A 20,506-nucleotide genomic window follows, 5' to 3' on the forward strand; every position below is an offset into this window, starting at 1 on the left:
AAGGAAGATGAATCCTCTGCTAACCTAAAGAACCTATACGTTTAGGGCCTAAGACCTTGACCTACACATTAGCTACCTAAAGCATGATTTACATGTCATCATTCAGGGTGCATTGCATCAGCTGCTTCTTCCTAGTGCTGAAGACACTTAAATCTTTTTTAGGGGGTCTTCATTTAAAGTTCTTGCAAGTGTCAAGAGCTCTGTTTCTATGCATGACCAGACCTGCCTGGCCCCAGCATCTCAAACCCTCTCAGTTTACGGCAGGTGATGTGAAAGCCAAGAGCATCCTTCTGTTTCATTTCTTGTGAGGGCTTCATTTAACTTTGTTACAGAGAAACATGAGTTAAAAATACACCATATTTTAAAAGAAAATAACCCCCCAGGAATAGCAGAGATTGCCTAAGTGCTGTATGACAGCACAGGAATTAGACCACTTGACTGGAAGATGATAACTGGATATAACTCTCATCGAAGGGGCTTGACTCCCTCTTGCAGAGATGCCTCTCAGAGGCCGGTACTGACTGTTTAGATACTTGTTACCTTCAGAGCAGGCCTGGATTAGAAATGCCTGGAGAACATCATTCCACACAACCTGTGAAATACTTCCAATGTCTTAACCAAGTTTAAGGCAATGTAGGACAGGCTTAAGATTTGGTAAAGAACAAAAGCCTCAGTACGGATGAAGGAAGAAGCGTTACCAGGAACATGAGCATCACTATTTTGCAGACTCCTGCACAGCGTATTTGTTAAAGAAGTGCTTAAGGAAGTCCCGGAAACAAGAGTTTCCTAGAAGTTCCTTTAATTATTCCAAAATCTTCAGGCTTGCTAAAGGTAGTCAGTGTTGAATAAAAACAAATGGCGTCTGCATTGTTTGCACCAGTTTAAAAGACAGCAAGAAGATGCATAGCTGCCCTAGTCAGAGCTATGACAGAGCTTTTAGGTCACCAGGCTCAGCAGCCCTCTGTGCTCCGGGAGGTGCCCTGGTCCCCTTACATACAGCCGTGGATGCGGCGGCCGCCCCGCGCCTCGCTCCGCTCCGCCCCGACCCTGCCCGTCCGCCGCTCCGGGCATGTCCGCGCCGGGAGCGGCGGGGCACGGGGAGTGGCGCCCGCAGGCACGGCAGGGGCAGGAGAGGCAGCGGGCAGGACAGGCAGCGGGCAGGTAAAGCAGCGGGCAGCAGAGGCAGCGGGCAGTGCCCCGCGGGGCCCCGGCAGCCCCCCACAGCCGTGCTGCAGCGCTCGGGCACGGCGCGGGTGCCGAGGGGGGGCGAGTGCCGCGCCTGCCCTGTCCCGCGCACCTGAGAGCGAGGGCGTGTGGCGGGGATGCTCCGCGGGAGCTCTCGGGAAGGAGCGAAGAAGGGTTGCGATCTGGTGCCAGCTGGTCGCTCTTCTGCCCTCTTCTCTTTGCTTCGCACCACAGTAGTTGTCCTTCTATTCTTGCCACTGTTGCATCTGTGTGGCTCTGCCAATACCGTCCCTCTACAGCGGCACTTGCCTTGCTCCAGATCCTTCCTATCGAGCCGGGGAAGAAAAAACAGAGGAGAGCAATATTTCGTCTTACCAATGGCATATTTTACAACCTCTGTGTTCAGCAGTCTTGCTTTCATTTTTCCTTCCAAATGTCCAGCAATTTGAGAGAGAATTATCTATCAAGCAGATATTTTTTATTACATTTAGGTGGTTTGGTGAAACCCCCAAGCTCCCCAATAGCACTGAACTTAAAGCACAAGGCAAATGGAACAGGCTGGGAGGGAAAAGGGGAGGAGGAAGCTTCATTTCTTCATGCAGAAACTGGATAGAACAATCCTGAGAAGGAAGGAACAGCCACACTCTTTCCGTGACATTCTGGAGAAGGTCATGTTCCATTTCAGCCTGAGACACAGAACTGACTCACTGTCCTGGTGTTTCTGAAGAAATCAGTGATCTGTTCTAACTCTTTCTATTCTTAGGGAAGAACACATTTTGTGTGGTGCCCTTTTAGCCACTTACCTGCTTTGAGTTTCTACAGTGATCAGCAGTGAAGGGAAAATATTAGATCATGTCGGAGTTCTGGCTAATTTCTGCCCCAGGAGACAAAACCAATCTGCAGGCGTGGGAGAGAATGAACACTGTGACATCTAAATCCAACCTGTCCAGCAACAGTAAATTCCATATTCCAGACTTAAAGGTAAGTGAGAAAGGGGTTTGTGTATGGGCAATACAGCAGCATTAGCCAGGGCTAAAGACTTTTGGGATTTATCATTTGGGAGAATATGCAGACAGTAGAAGGAGACTGTGGCTGGGAGATGAGTTGTGTTCAGTCAATTGAAAACTGATCAGAGAGAAATAAGTCATTATGCTTTAAGCTGAGCTTCACGTTGGAGAGGTACATGTGTAAGGGGTGAACATGAGTGAGATGTTAAATAACTAATCTATTGCATTCCATGTATAATTCCTAGTCATCAGTCATACAGCATGGTACATCATGGATTGCTAATGCAAAGGGAGTAGCTGACCATCCACAGCCATGGCAGCAAGACTACTGACAGAGAAAAGAGTGTTGGTTTTTTGTATGCACACCTGAGATTGATATGATTTTTATCATCCATGGACCTTATTTTTACCATCTGTGGACCTTACCCCACTGATGGGTGGTGAGAGTCTGCTTATCTTGAAGTAAAGCATTTGGAGTATTTGAAGATGCTCATTCGCATTCTATTTGTTCTACATAAAATTTGTCTCTTCTCCCTTAGATTGACCCTATGTAATGTTGAGCTGGCAACATTACCAGAAAAGGTTTGGCAATATGCTGCAATACCATGAATGCGGGGTTATGACTGACAGTGATTCAAAAAGCAGATGTTGGTCAGAAATGGCTTTGTGAGAGACTTGCTTTGGTAATAACAGAGAACACAGTCAGACACCCCCTTTTGAATAAGTGCCGCTTCCCTTTGTTCTCTCAGTACATCTGACTTACTTGTATGTGTGCATTGTTTGTTTGCATGTGTGCATTCCAGTCACAGTTTTGTCTGGTTAAAGACTGTTCTATGCAGCTTAGTGATAGAGGACCAAGTGAAAACAGGAAGAAAGACACTGATGTGTAATCTTGAGACTACACATACTTTTTTCCTTTATTGGAAAAGGCTTTTAATGCCCTAGTTCTTGGGTAAAGGAATTGCTACTATTTTCCACCAAGTAAATAAAGTTTTGTCAAACTGTTAAATTCACATGTACTAAGAACAAGTCAGTCTCCTTAAGGCTCTGCCAACAGCAGCCTTAGACAGAGTTGTGCATCATTCACTTAATTCTCATCTTTTGCACAGGTTGGGACACTGGATGCTCTTGTTGGTCTGTCAGATGAGTTGGGAAAACTTGATAGCGTTGCTGAAAGGTAAAATAGATCTTATTTACCACCTACAAATGAGAAACAGGCATTGTTTTTATGGGATGGTATGTCCTTGTGTTCACCTCGATCTGACTCAGTTCAACCTGGACTACAACTGGAATAAAGTGGATAGGCTTTGTTAACTCTTGTGTTGATTCTCATGGAGTTATCACAAAGAAAGGATCATTCTTTAAAATTTAGCTGAATTATATCCATGGTAGCTTTGTCAGCACAGCAATCCATTCGAGTGGCAGTGCTAAGGAAGCTGTTTTTCATAAGGAAACTGCTTTAAATGGTGGGTTGTGGGGTTATTTTGTTTTGTTTTGTGCTTTTGTTTTTGTTTTAAAGAACATCCTCCCACCTTTTTTTTATCCAGAAACTTGATGAAACAACATTTAGAGAATGTGAAGCCCTCCCTGATCTTGTTTTGACAGAATATTTCTATTGAACCTTCTATCCCTTTTCAATCAGATAGAGGACTTCTAAGGATTATATTCTTTTGAATGAAGTCCAGACCTCTCCCTCTCAGGCTTTTAAACTCCTTAAAAAACAGAATATTGACTCATACTGCATCAAACCTACTTAAGCAAAGACTTACATGATCATCTTGCTGACAATTGCCAAGCTTGCCTTTTCAGACAAACTGACTCGGGTTTACAAAAGAGTAATGTAGTACAGCAAGCCGAGAAAATGCCAGGTTTTAAGATACTTCATGGCACAAGGTAGACTTTGATGCAGTGAAGGTATAAGCTGCTGGGTTTTTCTGCTTTGTTCTATTTTTCGCTTTGGCAGCTGACCTCACATGTAGTTTTGGTCACAGAGACGTGTTAGCTCTGGGTCTTTTTGCCTTTTTTCTCCCAGTCCAGACTGATAAGCATTTTCTTGTCTAAATATGCTCAATCCTTTCATAGATCTTTATGTGGCAGTTGCAAAGATATACAGAAGCTCTGATATAAACTGCATATATGCTAGGCAGTTTAGGTAAAAGTTGGTCTGCTAGAATACATTCCTCTGTAGCATTTTTTTTCCCTGATTTTACTGGTACTACATAAGGGTCATATTAGAATGATTGCATCTGATAATTCTGGGTTGCACACAAGACTGATCTTTTAGAATCATAGAATATGATTCATATCTTGAGTTGAAATGAGCCCATCACTATCATTGAGTCCAACACCCTGCTCTTCACAGGACTACTTAAAACTAAACCATACTGCTTTTTCAGGACTTTAAGCAAGACAGAGCAACTTAATTTATCAACAAAACCATCTCTATCATGACCCTGTCAAAAATACTGCCTCATATTCTTTGTAACACATTCCAGTTTCTTCTTCAATTTCAGAGATACTTGAGGAAGTGGAAATGGGGGCAAATCTGGGGAGAGACAGTGCCAATGTCTGCTATCTGTTCTAATGGAAAGTGTTCAATGATCCTTGTGGATCTCTTGGAACTCAGCATATTTTGTGATTCGGTGTCTCTAGTCAGGGTAGCAGATAGGAAGCAACTGTGTAATCTGGGTTTGAGGGCTGCCAGAAATCATCAAAACTGATTTTTCAGAAAGGCACAACTAATTCCCAGCTTTGTGAAGAATTAGGACTTCTGAAAAGCTGACTGCAGGATCCACGTAAGATCATGGAAGGCAGTTAGAAGTGAAATGTCAGTAGGAGCTCCTTCGGCTCACTGACTCTGTCTGTTATCTTTGTCTTTACTTGCCAGCACCATACAGCTGCTTGTTCAAGCTGAACACCACTTTACTCCAGTAATTGTCTCTTTAATGCCAGTAATGACTCTTACCCTCTGATGGGCTCTAGGCACAGAGCAAAGGGGTCAGTGAGGGCCTTCCACTGTAATCTGCTGAGGCAAGGACTCTTCCTGTTTGTCTCACTTGCCTGTCAAGATAGGTAACCAGGAAGGATCAACAAGATTTAAAAATAAGAAAGATGTTTTGAAAAATAAGAAAAGTGTTTTAGAGTAGTAGCATTAGAGTAGTAACAGAGAATAACTGAATAATCAAAGGTATTAGCAGATTGAGTCCCACAAGGACACACAAAAACATTTTGCATTAAATAAATACCTCAGGTTTTATGTCTAAATTGTGATTCAGGGGTTAAAATGCCAAGCACTTGCACTTGGTTGAAGTAAATGGCATCCAGAGGGTTACAAGCCTGTTCAGATGACCTGAGCATTTATGTTCCTGGTCCTGTGAGAGAGCTGCCTGCTGAACTGTTACTAGATAAACACAGCTGCCAGTAAAGCCAGGCAGCGCAAACCTGTCAGCACTGCCTCCTGCCAGGACAGCAGAGAAGGGGCAAGAGTTTGCAGGAGCTATTGTTTCCACATACTTTTATTATTTATTTACACAGGGACAAGGAGTGTTTTTCCATGTCATCCTGTGGTAGCATGGAGCTCTCTCAAAAGCTGACAGTCTCCTGGGTCACTCTTACCCGGAGGTTCTCTCTGCTCCTTGGTCAGGGGCATGTTTGGGAGTGGCCTCGGATTGCAGGGCTTCTGCTCCCTGCAGTGTTTCAGAGGCCTGACAGGTAGCACCTTTTCTTTCGCAGTATCACTTAAAGAGTGTTAGACTTTTTTTTTTTTTTTTTTTTTGGTAAGCTAATGACATTGCAGTAGTTGCAGAACCAAAACATCAGTCTCAAAATATAATAGGAGGTTAAATGGAGTTATTCCCTTTACAGATTTTTATTACTACTTCTTGAAGCAGTTTTGCTAAAAGTCTCTCTTTTCATAATGCATCATTTGAACATGATATTTGCTCAAGATGGGATTCACCTCATCTAAAGGCAGAGATCTGATGGTTGGCTGTGAAAACTGTCCATTGTTGGATGTTAGTGTAGTCAGTGGGGCTCCTCCAGGGCTCTGATTCCTGTCATTTGCCCCAGACATCAGTGGTGTGGAGAGGATGGGTTCTGTCTTTACATGGGAAATGTATTGGGTGAGTGAATCCCACTTGCATTTCACAGGATGCAGTGCAAGGCACACAGCCTAAGGCAGGACTGGAGAACATTGCTCTGGCAGAGTGTATTACACACAATGTGGCTGTATCCTCCTGCAGGGACCACGGGATGTGTGGGTGGGAAGGGAGCCAAGCCTTGCCTGGGCAGGTAGGACTGTTAGGGTACATGAGAGCACACACCTGTGCCACCCTTTGTATCCATGGAGAGAGGCCAGAGCTGTCTCCCCCCTGGCAGGTCAGCCACCAGATGCACTCGAGTAATGAAAGCAGCTCAGGCCATTTTGGAGAAGCTCCTGGTTTATACAAGTTCCTGTGAACTGCTTTCTCTATAATGTCTTTAGCCTCCTTCTGTGCTGATTTTACCAACTGCTGTCTTGTTACAAGTTCCTTTGGACTCTCTGAGCATCATGAAGGAGACAAAAACCAGCTCTATCTACAAGCTGAAATTTGCAGAAGTGCTTGGCAAGGTGGCAGTTGTCAGGGAACCTCAACCCTCCCCCACAGCCTGAGTGTGGGCAACACGTGCAGTACTCCAGCAACTCTCAGCTGCTGCCAAGGTCCCTACAGGGCTGCAGCCAGGTATTGAAAAACGGCAGCAGCTCTGAGAAAGGGATGTGAACTGGAGCACAGTGGTACAGATTCCTCCTACAGGCACTCTGAACTGCACCTGTCCAGGATCATGAATGATTTGGGTTGGAAGGGTACTTTAAAGATCCTTTAGTTACAGTCCCCTGCCATAGGCAGGAAAGCCTTTCATTAGACGAGGTTGCTCAAAGCCCTATCCAACCTGGCCTTGAATGTGTCCAGGGGCTGGGCATCCACAACTTCCCTGGGCAACCTGTGCTAGTGTCTCATCACTCTCACAGTAAAGAATTTCTTTCTTTATGTCCTGTCTAAATCTACTCAATTTAAAACTGTTGTCTCTTGTCCTGTCACTATAGGCACTGGTAAAAAGCCTCTGTCCAACTTTCTTATAAGAGCCCTTTATATACTGAAAGGTCACAAGATGTCTTCTTTAGACTGAATTGACTCCAAACAGTACAAATTTTAAGTACTGCATTTTTGGCAGCATCAGAAATCTCAGATTCTTCCTACCTGTCATAGGACTGGAAAACTTTGTCCAAGACTCTAAGTTTCTTTGCAGTGACAGAGATAGATGCAACTGCTTTGCAGCTCATGAAGGAATAATCCTCTTCTCTGATGCTTTCCTGGTATCTATACCTGGTCCAAAGCCCCTTCCTGCTCTTGAAAACCATTGGGCTGGTCACAAGAAGACATTGCCCAATCGCAGAACACACTATCCAAACACTGTAGATGTCCTTTCTGTCTCCAGGCCATCTGCAGCTGTAGTAGTCTCCCCTCCGTAAGGAAAGAAAGAGAAATAAAGCAGAAATTAAGCCTGCTGTTACACTCCCTGTCACAATGCCAAGGATTGTGTCCACTTTGTCTCTGCCAATTTAGTGGTCAGGCAGTAACCTTCTAGCTGCTCGGTTTTTTACAAGGTGTGGTCAACCTAGGACAGTTAGGGAACTTTAGACCAAATTCTGTGAATATTGTTGAGTGCAGAGGGATACTTAAACAACCAGAAAGTCTCTCAGCCTGTATGAGACAGGTACCTTGACTACACGCAGGGGGAACTAGTGCTAGAGGGACTTGATTAATCCATTTCTTAAAATAAGCAATGAGTAAGTGGCACAGTGGAGACAATGTTCTCTGGAGGGTCTCTGTACAAATCTCTACTCTGAATTGGACAGAAGGATTTGAATCTGGTTCTCCTACACCTTAAAAGGAGTGTCCTGTCCATCATGCTAAAAGAGAAGAAAGAGTCCTGTAAAGAAAAGGAATAAGAAAGAAATTCCCCATCAAGCACAATAACAATGCTATTTTCCCCTGAGTACTTTCTGAGAACCTTTTCTCAGCGACCCCTAAGGATTTCATCAGCATCCTATGGAACAGATATTCAGTCAATGTGTGTATGTAGCCTCCTTTGCCTTCATCACCTTGAGAGTTTTAAATATGAGTTTCTTGCCTTTCTTACCTTCTCGTTTCTGCTATGTGTAAAATGAGTGTACAGAAGACTGAATCTTGATCTTCTGTAAGTCCAGAGCACAGACAAAATGACATAACCTATGTTTTTGCAGAGATCAGTGTATTTAGAGGTAAGACATTTAGTTCTGCATTGTGTCCTAGATCTTTTATTATCATTTGAATTGCAAATTAACCTGCCTTGTTTCAGAAGTGTTTTGTTTGAGCATTTCTGTGTTTATCAGATCATTGTGAAACTGTTCTGTAAAAATTTTGTTTCTTCACTAACAAAGTTTCTCTTGTTACACTTAAGCGTAATAAAGAAAATAGCCCAGTACATAGGAGAAGTTATGGAGGACTCAAAAGACAAAGTCCAGGAAAATCTTCTGGCCAATGGAGGTAGGTGCTGTGAATGTGGGGGTTTAAATCCATTGATACTGCTTTTGCTTGCTTCAGAATATGAATTTGTGGAATTGAAACTGACACACTTTAGAAAGGACAACCATCAGCAACATTTTATGAGAACGTGTCTAGCCTGCTCCCATTTTTCTCAGCAGAAGCTAACTTTGGAGTGAAGATGAAAGTAAGAGACATCCTTCATCACTCCTAGTATGACCTAGCACATTTCTGTGCTCTGCCTGGGCTTGATTTCTTAAGGGCACCTAAATCTCATTCTGTATGGCTGTGTGACAACTCCCAGTGATCTGCCAGTAATTTGCATTCCCCAGCTATTCTGGAAAAATACAACAAAATTTGATGTGGTATGCATGCTGATTACAGACTTGCAGCATGATGCTTTGGGATAAACTGAGAGTGCAGACTCCATCTCCCTTTGCCTGCAATGTTGTACTTCAGACCTGTATTAGTAAAAGATGGGGAGGAAGTTCTTTTAGAAATGTCCTTGAATGATATAAAACTGATGTTTGATGGGTGCAACTGTTCGAGAAAAATACAATAATCCCACTTACTGTGTTTCAGGGCTAAAGGATAAAATGAAATGTCTCCAAAGTATGTTGAGGACTGATGGTTGTGGTGTTGTTACATGCATGCATTTGTGTATATTAGTGCTAGACACAAGTCTTGGTCTGGTTGTAGAGATACAGTGATCAGGTTACGATGGATTTCTCAAGTAACAACCTCGTAGCTTGATCACGATATCCCTATGACTTGAGAAACAACAGGGTTTGATCATTTCCTTTGTTTCCCCTTTTTACACCATTTTTTCCCTATTGGCTCTGCATGTGTTGTATTAGAAGGATATGGAAATTACTTGCGTGTGTTACTAATTTCCTCTGTCTGGGTTTGGTCATCCAAACAAATAATATTGAATTAGGACATTAACTTTTTCAAGATTATTGACTGCATCTTAAAAAATAAGGTCAGCTTTAGTATATAAGGATTCCCCTAAAATATTCCAATGTCAGCCTTCATAAGTATCAGCAACTTTACTGTACCAATTCTTCCTCCTTCCTTTTCTGATTAGCAAAAAACTGTGAAGTTGAAGACTTCCTCGAGGTTGTGAAATCAGAAACAAAATTATAAGACACAATTTCTTGCTGCGTGGTCCTGTTTCATGCTATTTGACCATCCCAAGGTAGTTTTAAGTAACACTGACTTTAGCTCACTTGTATATAACCCCAAGAGCAGTTTAGTGGTGGCCGTGTGTCCAGAAAGATTCTTGATAGATTTGTAGGGAAAAAAAAGCAAAGTAGTAAAAAATACAGCACGTTTAGTTGCATGAACTTACACACATACGCAGACACTCAACTTTCCAGTGGGCAATGATTGAAAGCAGCCACATGCAAATTTCTCTCATATAGAGGGAAATGTGTGCTTGTGTAATATAGACTATGATCATGATATATCAATGTCATGATATATTAAACTTTTAATATAAATGACAGCATAAATAACCTCTCTTGAAATGTATGTAAAGCTTTTCTTCATAGATTCCTACCAAATTCTCGTTCATTTATAGAAATGTTAAACCTAAATGAATTTAAAATTTTGGTAAGTGGTGGAATAACTCCATTCTTTACAGTGAGCCCAAAACAAAGCAAAATGGGAAGCATAACAATTTTGAAGAATTAAGTGTTTTGGAGAGGAAGTATTTAACATTGCATTTTAGAGATGTTGTGTAAGTTTGATTATGAGACATTCAGGCTGTGGGTCCCCTGGGCAGCTGAGAGCTGGTAGGAATCATCTCTCCTGGGTGGGCAGCTGTGTGATGCCTTTTTGAAGTGATTCGACAGTTTCCATAAATGACGGACACCATCCCAGGAGCATCAGGGTGCTGGGGCTGCTTGGCATTTTCAACACAGCTCTTCTAGTGTGTTCACAGTAGTTTGTGCCATCCCCAAGATCAGGCTGCTTAACGTTAGTTAACCTGCACCAGTGCCAGCCAGAACTGGCAAGCTCACTCAGGAGTGAGCTTGAAAAACTGGGCTGAGAACTCCTGCTGGGCTCAACTGCCCAACATTTGGATGCTGCTGAGATTCAAAGAATGTGAGGATAGAAAGGGCATGTGAAGTTCTTCACGGGACTTTTATATCTCATCAGCTATAAATAGGTCAGTGTCTGTCTTTCAAGAGCCTGTGTCTCCCGAGCCTAAGCACACGAGCTTAGAAGAGAGGCAGCAGTGTGAAATCCTTGTATTTGGTACCCCGTGCTGAAAATGCTGTGTGAACTTTGTTGCTGAAGTATTTTTGATCTCTCTGCCTTCCCCACAGAGATCATGAGAAAGCACCAATGGAGAGCTGTGCACGCAGCAGCTGTGTCATGGCTCTCCCAGTCTTCTGCAGTTTTGCCCCTTTTCTACACCCTCCTCGTGCAGGAGAATTTGCTCATTCCTGATCAGATATTAGCAGGAAGGGTTGGATCTTTGCGCTATGACTTGTGCATTGGATGTGGGGTACATTGACACAGCTGTGGTTTTGAAAGAGGGGGAGAACACTGCCATGGCAAGTGCTCTTTGCCTTCCAGGCAGTTTATCTCTTACTAAGAAGTCTATTTCTTCTAACATAAGACTTTCCATGCTCTGGAAATCTAATAGGGTAAACTGACTCTGTTGTGGGGTGAGAGAAGTCCATGGAAAGGAAAGTGCTCTCCTGCCAAGGGTATTCAGTATCACATGAGACTGTGGAGTACCCTCAGCCTTGGTAGGATGGCAATCACACAGTTTTTCACATTCCTTCTCATGCATCCTGGTTCATAAGGTTTTCCCCTAAACCACAAAGTCCAGCTAATAAGAAATTGTGCTCAAACCTTGCTGTGGGACTGAATTCACTCCCTGAACAAGGCAGCAAAGAACACTGAAGGGCCCCAGCTTGCATGTCCTTTTACTTGTCACCTTGAGCTTGTTTTGCTCCCTGTCACCTCAGAGCAACTCCCCAGACATTCTCCATATTTACCCTCCTGGTCTGGAAGGAAGTCCACCTTTAGGTGACAGTGCTTCTGGCCTCTTTGTCTAGACCTTGCGACCCTGCCTGCTGCCTTCCCCTTGTCTCCCTAACTTTCTGGGGGGCAGTCCCAGCCCTTCTCGTTGTGGCAGGATGCATGACTTCACCCCATCCTATAAAGATCTGCAAGAACATCATGTAGCAGTGTGTTCAGCATCCAAAGGCCCTCAGACTCAGAAAAGAGCTGTTTGATTTCATGAGCTGCTTGAGAAGAATTCCTTATTTGGTACCATAATGTACTAAGCCTTAATGTTTTCTAGCATCAAGAACCCTTAATCTTCAAACAGTGAAACAGGAAAACCTTGTTCTAAGAGCTAGGTGTTTTATGTGCTCATTTCCCCATCATTCTGGAAAGAAGCCGTGGGTCCCTGTGATCTGAGGGTGCCTTCTTTTGGGGGTTGCATGCACAGGTTCTTGCTGTTAATTTCTGTTCTTGGATGCTGTGTTTGGATTTATCTATTATATAAATAGTCTCTAGCTTTGTGTGAAATGGGAGCCTCTGTGTGCAAAGTCAATGAGGAATTCCTCATCACACCTGCATTTGTTTGATTTCTAGTGAACATTTGACTGAATCACAGAGGAGTGACATCTGCTATGCTCTTAATACCATTGATCAAGCTCTCAGCAACCCTGAATATTACTGCTGATCCTGGGCACAAAGTATTTTACTGATAGCTGTTGCTGGGATTAAATTCAGGCATATTGCAGAAATCAAGACTGAGATTACACAAAACTGCTTTTACTCTGAAGAAGAATAGTTGTACACAGCTGTGTCCCACTGATAGAGATAATTTTACACTTTTTCTGTACTGTTAGGTGTAATGCAGAAAAGATTTTTGGTTTAACTTTTAAGTTTGGGGATGATTAGGAAGTTGATTAGACTGGGCATAGGATCTGTGCATATTTGATCTAGATCAAAGCTCTGTGAGAATTGAGAGGTGGCTTCTGGTTAACGCTCTAAAGTTAATCAAAGCTATACCTAAGGTATAGCTGGGGACTACTGCCCAAACCTTGACCTGCCATCTGGTACACTATCTGCTTTCATGCATCTCTTTGCATTTTCAGTTGACCTAATTAGCTACTTGACACGGTTTGAGTGGGACATGGCCAAATACCCCATAAAGCAGCCGCTGAAGAATATATCAGAAGCATTAGCAAAGGTAAATTGTACTCCAGATTTTTTGATGTCAGCACGGGGAAGCATGTCTTTTGGCTGGTTGTGATTCCTCCTCTCATGGCAGTCAGTGGGAGCTTTGCTGTTGGTTTGGGCAGGAACAAGCTCAGAAACACACACTTTGTACTGAAGCAGTTGCTATTATTTTAATTTCTACTGCAATAATAATGATACATATATTAAAACCTATTCAATCTGTAAGTATATGGCACTTTATCAGAGTCATTAGAGTATATTGATATGTTTTCTGCACTTTTATCCCCTTCATTGTAATTTTTCTATTTTTTCATATACTGCCATATTATTCTCCTCTTCGGAGGCGTTTTTTGTGAAATTGTTGGTCTGATATTAAATCAAATGCCTTCAGGCTGAATGAATTATTTACACTGTCAGTTCATTCAGAAAGGTATGATGTGTTGTCGTTCAATGTAGTTAACAAATAAAACCATGAACTTGCCCCTTAGGTACATCTCTAGCACACCAAGAGCAACAGCTGACTGAACCCTACTTTCTGCAGAGGACCTTGGCCCAGGGGAGCTCTGACCCTGGCTCTCTCTTGGCCACAGGCCAGTGGTTTTAGGGGAGCTGGCAGCTGTGTCTCTGTGTTAAGGTGCAATAGTAGCGGGACAGAGGTAGAGAACAAGGCCTCAAGCACTGCAGTGACTCCCTTTTTACACTTTGTTTTAGCAAGTGACTCAAATAGAAGCAGACCTGAAGACCCGATCAGCTGCGTACAACAACATTAAAGGAAATTTGCAGAGCCTGGAGAAGAAAACGATGTAAGTATTTTGCACTGGGGATGTTGTTAGGTGGCTGAGATTCGGGCAGTGTGTGCTCACACCCATTGCTCTGTGATGGACCAACGTCGTGTGTTCTGGTGGGAACAACTTTTCCAGCTTTAGGGCATGCTGAGCATTTAGAGACCCAGTGAAAACAGGTGGTAGGGTAGCTGGTGTATCTCAAAATCAGCTCAGTGACACTGAAGTTCCTATTAGGATTTTATTGACAGTGTGAGAAGGCAGTCTTGGAAACAGTCAACTGTTTTGTCCTGATGGGACTTCAGGGAGTCAGAAGTTAAATGAGCTGTGTCAACTGGTGGATTCCTTTGCCACGTGGAGCTGTGTCGTATGTTCTGAACAGCATTTGCAAAGTTCCCATAGGAAACAGCTCTGCTTGCTTGATCCTGCACCTCACCAGCATCCCACTTAGATTTTTGTTTTCTTTCCTTCTATTGGTTCAGGTAATGCAGTGTTAAGGCTTCCCAAATGTTCTCTCTCCTGTCTTCATCTGCTTATGGTCTTTGCCTATGTCTGTGCTGATACCTGGGTTTTTTTCTAGGATATCACTGGGGAGAATGGTAAAATCCAGGAAGTAGTAAATTTAAAGGAACTTAGATGATACTGTGCAAGCCCTCACCTAACATGTGCTCATATGTGCCAGTGTTCCATTCAGGACTGGGCACAGGGCACAGGTGGCTGCCTGACACTGCAGCCAGCCAGGCTGGCAGCCTGCTGGCCAGGGCTCCAGCAATGTGAGGAGGGAGAAGAATGGAGATCTTGTGGGCAGGGACAATCTTCCTGTCACTGTTCATTCCACCTTTAAATGCTGACAACTCTGGTGTCCACTAGTGCCAGATAGCTTGGGTTGAACAAACATCTAATAAGTTACCAGCCAGTTAGTTAATATTTAGACTGGCCCAGTGAACCTCAAACCAAAAACTACTAGTTTAGGTCCTTCTTCACTCCTGTTCAGTAACAAGAAGAGCAACTCCTCCTCACACCTAGTCCTTTCCAGCCATATACAGCCAGCCCTGGCTATCTACATGTCCTAGGAATTAATGTGATCAGGCGGCCTTAGTCTGTGGAGACCTCCTGCAGGTCCCACCTGTGTCAGCAAGAGCAGCATGAGACTGCTGCTCTCGCTGCCATTCAGCAGGAGGTGTCTCAGTGTGCTTGCCCACAGCAGTCCAGGAGTGCCAGGTTGCTGGGATGGCTTAGGTCTGTACTTACATAGCTCATTCTGCCTGCAGCAGGGTCACACAAGCAGCTTAACTGGCTTCCTGAGAGAGCAGGTGCTTCCCCACAAGACATTGCAATAACTGAGAGCACATGTGTACTTCTCAAGTATTTACACCCTTACTGTAAAAACAATAGCAGCAGAATGGTGTAATTTTGCATAAAGGGCATAAACTGGCCTCCTGCTAGTCACCAATATTGTGTCCTTAGTATTAGTTACTTTTTGGTTCTTTTAGTTGCAGTAAAAATAACAAAACAGCCATTTCAGAAGTGTAGCTGTGTCCTTTAGCCACCTCCTTCGGGGCCTTCTTCTACTCCAGTATATACTATTAGCATCTCCACCCACAGCACAATGCCTCCAATGTTCTGCTGCTGAGTTCCTGCTACTGTTATTTTTAGTTTGTCTTCTTCACTGTAGGGGAAATCTGCTAACCCGGACCCTGGCAGACATAGTGCACAAAGAAGACTTTGTTCTGAATTCCGAGTACCTTATCACGCTGCTCGTCGTGGTGCCAAAGTAAGACAACAGTGTGTGCACACACCCTGTGTGGCGTTGAGTCCCAGGCCTAAGCACCAGAACCAGGGGATACCGGGTCAGGTTGGGGCAGCTCATGAGTGCCCTGACTGGGACACATGTGGAGCCCTTAGCAAAGAAGAAAGAACAATTTCTGCCAAGAGTGCTGCTAGCACTAAAGAGGGAGATAAAAACTGCACCATAGCTGGAGCAGTACAATTGGCATGTAGGTTTTTCATGGTTACGAGTGGGTTCTCAGTCTCCTGATAGGAACAGTATAAGCTAAAAGAAAACCAGATTCTTACAGCAGCACAGGAAGTTTCTAAAAGGAATTAGACTTGTTCAACTCACAGTTTCTCTCTGCTGGCTGTGTCCTTATAAGTGCCCATACACAGGATGACTACTACCAATGGGGAAGTTACACCATGTTCTCCTCAGAGCCCTACACAAAATTTTTCTTCTCCATATAGCCCTGTCCCAACACACACATACAGCACCATCACCTTTCATTTATGATTCTCTGAAAACCAGGTTGCAAAAAGCTATCTGAGGTAAGTTTGTTGAGATCATTATCTGAGTTTATTCATGCTAAAAAGAGACTTCTCTCTTTGCAAACTCTTACCATCCCCCTGTTCCCTTTCTCACAGTGCTGGCATTCACCATAAGTGCAATCTAGAATCGAATCAGCTCTGGGATTGCACATTGCAGATGTAGCACACCTACCCATGGACCAGGGCAGCTTGTGCAGGGGTCCTGGAGCATGGGACACTGTGTGGCAGCCTGGAAGTATATGCCATGTTCTTCCCACCATCGTCTTCCTGATGTTGACTCTTCCTCAAGCCAAGATCCAGAGTGAAGACTAAGGGTGTAGCATTGAGGGAAGCATCTCCTCAGCTGGTGACTAGGAGAGGAAAGGATAGGAGAGGTTTAATGTATCTTAATGACATAACCCAGCACAAAGAGCTCAACCCTTCTACCCCAAGTTATTAGCTTAATTAACTACATATATCAACATTTGCTTTCCATTATACAGTGTTTATTTAGTGTGCTTTGTTTTGTATTGCTCAAAGGTCAAGTTACCTACAGTGGCAGAAGACCTATGAATCCCTCTCAGATATGGTAGTACCTCGCTCCACCAAGTAAGTGAAATTCCAGGTAAAGCTCCATGTTTGTTTCAGAGATCCCTGTCATGTTTCAGCCCCTCAAAAGGGTGGATCCTGAAGGAAATCACTAGTCTAATGCATAGGCTCCACGTTAATGTATTGGCAATCCAAACAGAAATTAGTTTGTTGATGAAAAGTACAGATGAAAGAAAAAAAGTCAGTTTTTTTTACGATTAGCTTCTTCCCTTTTCCAGCAATCTATTTCTTTTTACTTTCAACCAGGTCGTTGTTTCTTTTTGTGTAAAACAGGCAATTTATTACATTAATTGAGGTTCAGACACATGCAATCACAAAGAGCTTTATGGAAAGTACTTCATAAAAAGATGAAACACGAAATCTGCGTTTTTAATTGCTTCTTGTTGAAGCATAGAATAATGCAGCATACTGTCATTTGCAGTAGCAAAAGCCATATTAACTCATCCTTTCACTTCAGGTAAAAACATCTTTCCTAGAACTTAAATATTCCATTGCTCAGCTCATGCAGACTATGAGATCCAGTCCAGGGCACAAGAGCTGACAATCGTATTACCTGTAATGGAGAAGGTAGAAGGCACAGAGAAAGAAACAAGCTGTCTTGTCTACTGCCTGTCTCCAAAACACAAGTGCCTGTAAAGGTGGGGGAACATTACCAGGAAACACAGAAAAATCAGGCAGGCAGAATGTGTGTGTATTAGTGGGCTCAGGAACTAAATCAATTGAGTTTTACATTGAGATAGAGTAGCCAGTGCAAGTAAAGTCACTGTTCGTTTCTCTTGGAGCAGTCTTCAAAACACAGGGTGTTGTTCAGTATCATAAATGAAAATAAAAAGAATTACAAACAGGGAAGATGAGGTTGTAAAAAAGGCATGAGGGATTTGCCACGTCAAATCACAGCAGTCGATTTTCCTCCCACAGAATGATTGCTGAGGATGCAGAGGGAGGACTCTTCACTGTGACCCTGTTCAGAAAAGTGATGGATGACTTTAAGGCTAAAGCCAGGGAGAACAGGTAAGAAACCCTGACTGCTGGCCAGAGTGGGCTAGCAAGAGATGAGGATCAGGTGAGGCTTGTTGTGTAGGCAGCATGCTGAATCCATCACTGGTTTTAGGACTTGACTGCTTGGGTTGCCGTTGGTCCTAAAGCCACTGAGAAGGAAGGGTGGGAAGGAGCTGTGGTAGCAGAATCAGTGATCCTGTTGTTTAAGCTTCAAATTACCGATCCTGGAATTGCCCTTTCTGCTCTCATCCTGCTGACAGCAGGAAGCTGGCTTTCTGGGGGTGATTTCAACTCCCACCCTCCACATACTTTAACTTGTTAAATGGCTAGCAGCTTCCCTTACCTGCTTCCCCCAGAGAAAAAGAAGTGAGTGTGCATATTGCCTGGACTAAAGCTTATGAGAGCAAATGTCATTCATTGTAGGTTCATGGTTCGAGAATTTTATTATGATGAGAAGGAACTGAAATGTGAAAAGGAAGAGCTGATGAAATTAGCTTCCGACAAGAAACAACAATATGTAAGTAGCACCTTGTGAATTGGTGGCCCACATAGTGGCAGCCTTTGCTACCAGCATGCCTAAGCACCTCTCTCAGAAATGGCTTTATGGTTCCAACAGTCTCTGGTGAGCTCCATTTAGCCCATAAAACTGAGTCATGGGAACAGTAACATTATTTGCTCAAAGTCATTTGAGTTTCTGATAGACTGGGAGCCACTATCAGGCTGCCTGGGAACTATCCCAGTCTCAGTGGCAGTGCTGGCTATGGTGCTGGATCACTCAGCGAGGGGATCACAGCACTGCTCTGTTCTCACAGGGCCCCTTGCTGCGCTGGCTGAAGGTGAACTTCAGTGAAGCATTTGTGGCTTGGATTCATGTGAAAGCCTTGAGAGTTTTCGTTGAATCTGTCCTGAGGTGAGCAAACAGAGTACGGGCAGATTCCTGGGGAGGTCAAAATGTACCGCTCTCTTCCTGGTGCAGTTCCTTTGTGGGAGGAACCCTTATCCACCTTATTTTGTCTTGCTCGAGGTGTGTGCCTTACACGCTTCACTCCAGGAGCTCACAGGAGACAATACAGATGTCCACAAAAAAGGTGACATATGAATCTGATGAAAAACGTTTCTTTGGGGGCACTGACAGGGAAGGGGAAAACAGAAAGACACTGTTGACTTTTGGCTTCAAAAAGAAAATGCTTTCCAATGGGAAGGCAGCATTGTTTCTGCAAGACACCACCAGTGGGCATGCCTGGAGGCTGAGGGAGAAGGGCAGGAGCAGACAGCTGTGCCCCTTCCCAGCAGATGAGCATGTGTGTTGTGTTCCGAGGTATGGCCTACCTGTGAATTTCCAAGCAATGCTCCTGCAGCCAAATAGGAAGTCTGTGAAGCGCCTGAGAGATGTCCTGAACGTGGTCTTCAAACACCTGGATGAAGTTGCAGCAGCAAGTATAATGGATGTATGTATTTGGACTACATGTGCATGTGTTGTAGCTTCTCTCAGCTTAGCCAAATGAACACTTCCACTGTCCTGGGGTTAGAGCAGCATCTCCTCCCATCTTGTGATGATAGGAGCCCTGGATGCAGCTCTAATCCCAACTGGTTACAGACTGGGCTAGGGTAGGCTCAAATTGCAGAGAGATGGCTTACATTTTCTGTTTACAGCTGCCAGAACAAAACAGGTTGCTCAATTATGGCTGTTCCTCTAGGTAAAACACTTAAAATCTACTATAAACATTCAGATCAACACAAGCAAGAAAATTTAATTTGGAATGAAATCCTAGGACTGTGACACCTCTGTCCCCTGTAAAAGGCTGTCATTCATAAATAAGCTAAGCCTTCAACAAGCAGCAGTACTTGCTTTCTCCTTCCCCATACTTTCAATTACAATTCAAAACAATTTAGGCTAAAGCAATAAATGAGCTAGCAGGCCTTCAAAACAGCCAAAAACCAGCAAGCACTGGTCCCACTGCATGAAAGGAGGACAGAGATGAGTTGCTGTAGAGCTGAAACACACAAAACCCCTACAAGTTCATAACAGCACAGGCATGAATTCTTAATGCTAATTAAGGTAGGCAACCTGAAACAAGGAGAGCAGGTTCTCAGTGGTGAATTTCCTGCCTTAAGCTTGGCACATACAAAGCTCCATTGCACCTGTGGGAAAGGAGCACAAAAGCAATCCCCTGGAGCTTGGAACTGCACAGGTTTACTGGTACTAAAGCTGTTACTTCCTTTTGCAGCCTGGCATGGACATCCCTGGGTTACAACTGAGTAATCAAGAATACTATCCTTATGTCTATTTCAAGATTGACCTCAGTCTTCTTGACTGCAGTTAAGGAAGAATTGCTCAAGCTTCATCTATTAATTTTCAAGACTCATGTTACTGTGAAACAATCTTTAGCTGCTGAAAATCAAATAAAAATGCAGATGCTGTAGCAGGATGATCTTCCTACCACTTCTAGTAATTTTTACAGTGACTACAATATAAATTATCTCTTACTCATAGTTTTACAAAAGCATATTTCAGAGGCAGAGGTACTGTGGTATTATTTATTTTTTTTTTTGGTAAATTACAAAGATGGAATATCTACTGGACTTGAAATAAAACAATTTAAAAAGTGTGGTGGCTAATGGATCTACTAGGTGTATACAGTCCTCTTTTTCTAACAAAGCAAACTTAAAAAAATCCAAACAGAAAAACTAGAAAACATCAGAGCAAAGCCAAAAGTTCCTTTAATTTAACAAAAAACCCAACTTAAGAGAAAAAATCCTCAAAAGTGCTGTGGAACTTCTCATAATATGGCCTCCAGTCCCAAGTACTCATGAGTTTAGGTTTTACAAAGATATTTCAGTTAGAACA

General features: G+C 43.3%; 1 protein-coding gene across 2 annotated transcripts; it reads left to right on the top strand.

The window, feature by feature from the left end:
• Positions 1-1,047: 1,047 nt before the first annotated feature.
• ATP6V1C2 (ATPase H+ transporting V1 subunit C2) lies at positions 1,048-20,281 on the top strand. Of its 2 annotated transcripts, XM_066179928.1 has the most exons (13): positions 1,048-1,161; positions 1,949-2,166; positions 3,302-3,369; positions 8,673-8,758; positions 12,883-12,977; positions 13,679-13,770; positions 15,425-15,523; positions 16,591-16,659; positions 17,578-17,670; positions 18,082-18,175; positions 18,471-18,568; positions 18,977-19,106; positions 19,887-20,281. In XM_066179928.1, exons 2-13 carry the CDS (start codon positions 2,038-2,040, stop codon positions 19,980-19,982), a joined length of 1,149 nt encoding a protein of 382 aa, XP_066036025.1. In that variant the 5' UTR covers positions 1,048-1,161; positions 1,949-2,037; the 3' UTR covers positions 19,983-20,281. The 2 variants fall into 2 exon arrangements, with proteins under 2 accessions (XP_066036025.1, XP_066036026.1); XM_066179929.1 differs by lacking the exon at positions 1,048-1,161 and having other exon boundaries at positions 1,181-2,166.
• The last annotated feature ends 225 nt before the right edge of the window (positions 20,282-20,506 follow it).

Source organism: Chamaea fasciata, unplaced genomic scaffold (assembly GCF_029207755.1).
Source record: "Chamaea fasciata isolate MVZ Bird 193981 ecotype frontalis unplaced genomic scaffold, bChaFas1.0.hap1 SCAF_3, whole genome shotgun sequence".
Classification (NCBI taxonomy): Eukaryota; Metazoa; Chordata; class Aves; order Passeriformes; family Sylviidae; genus Chamaea; species Chamaea fasciata.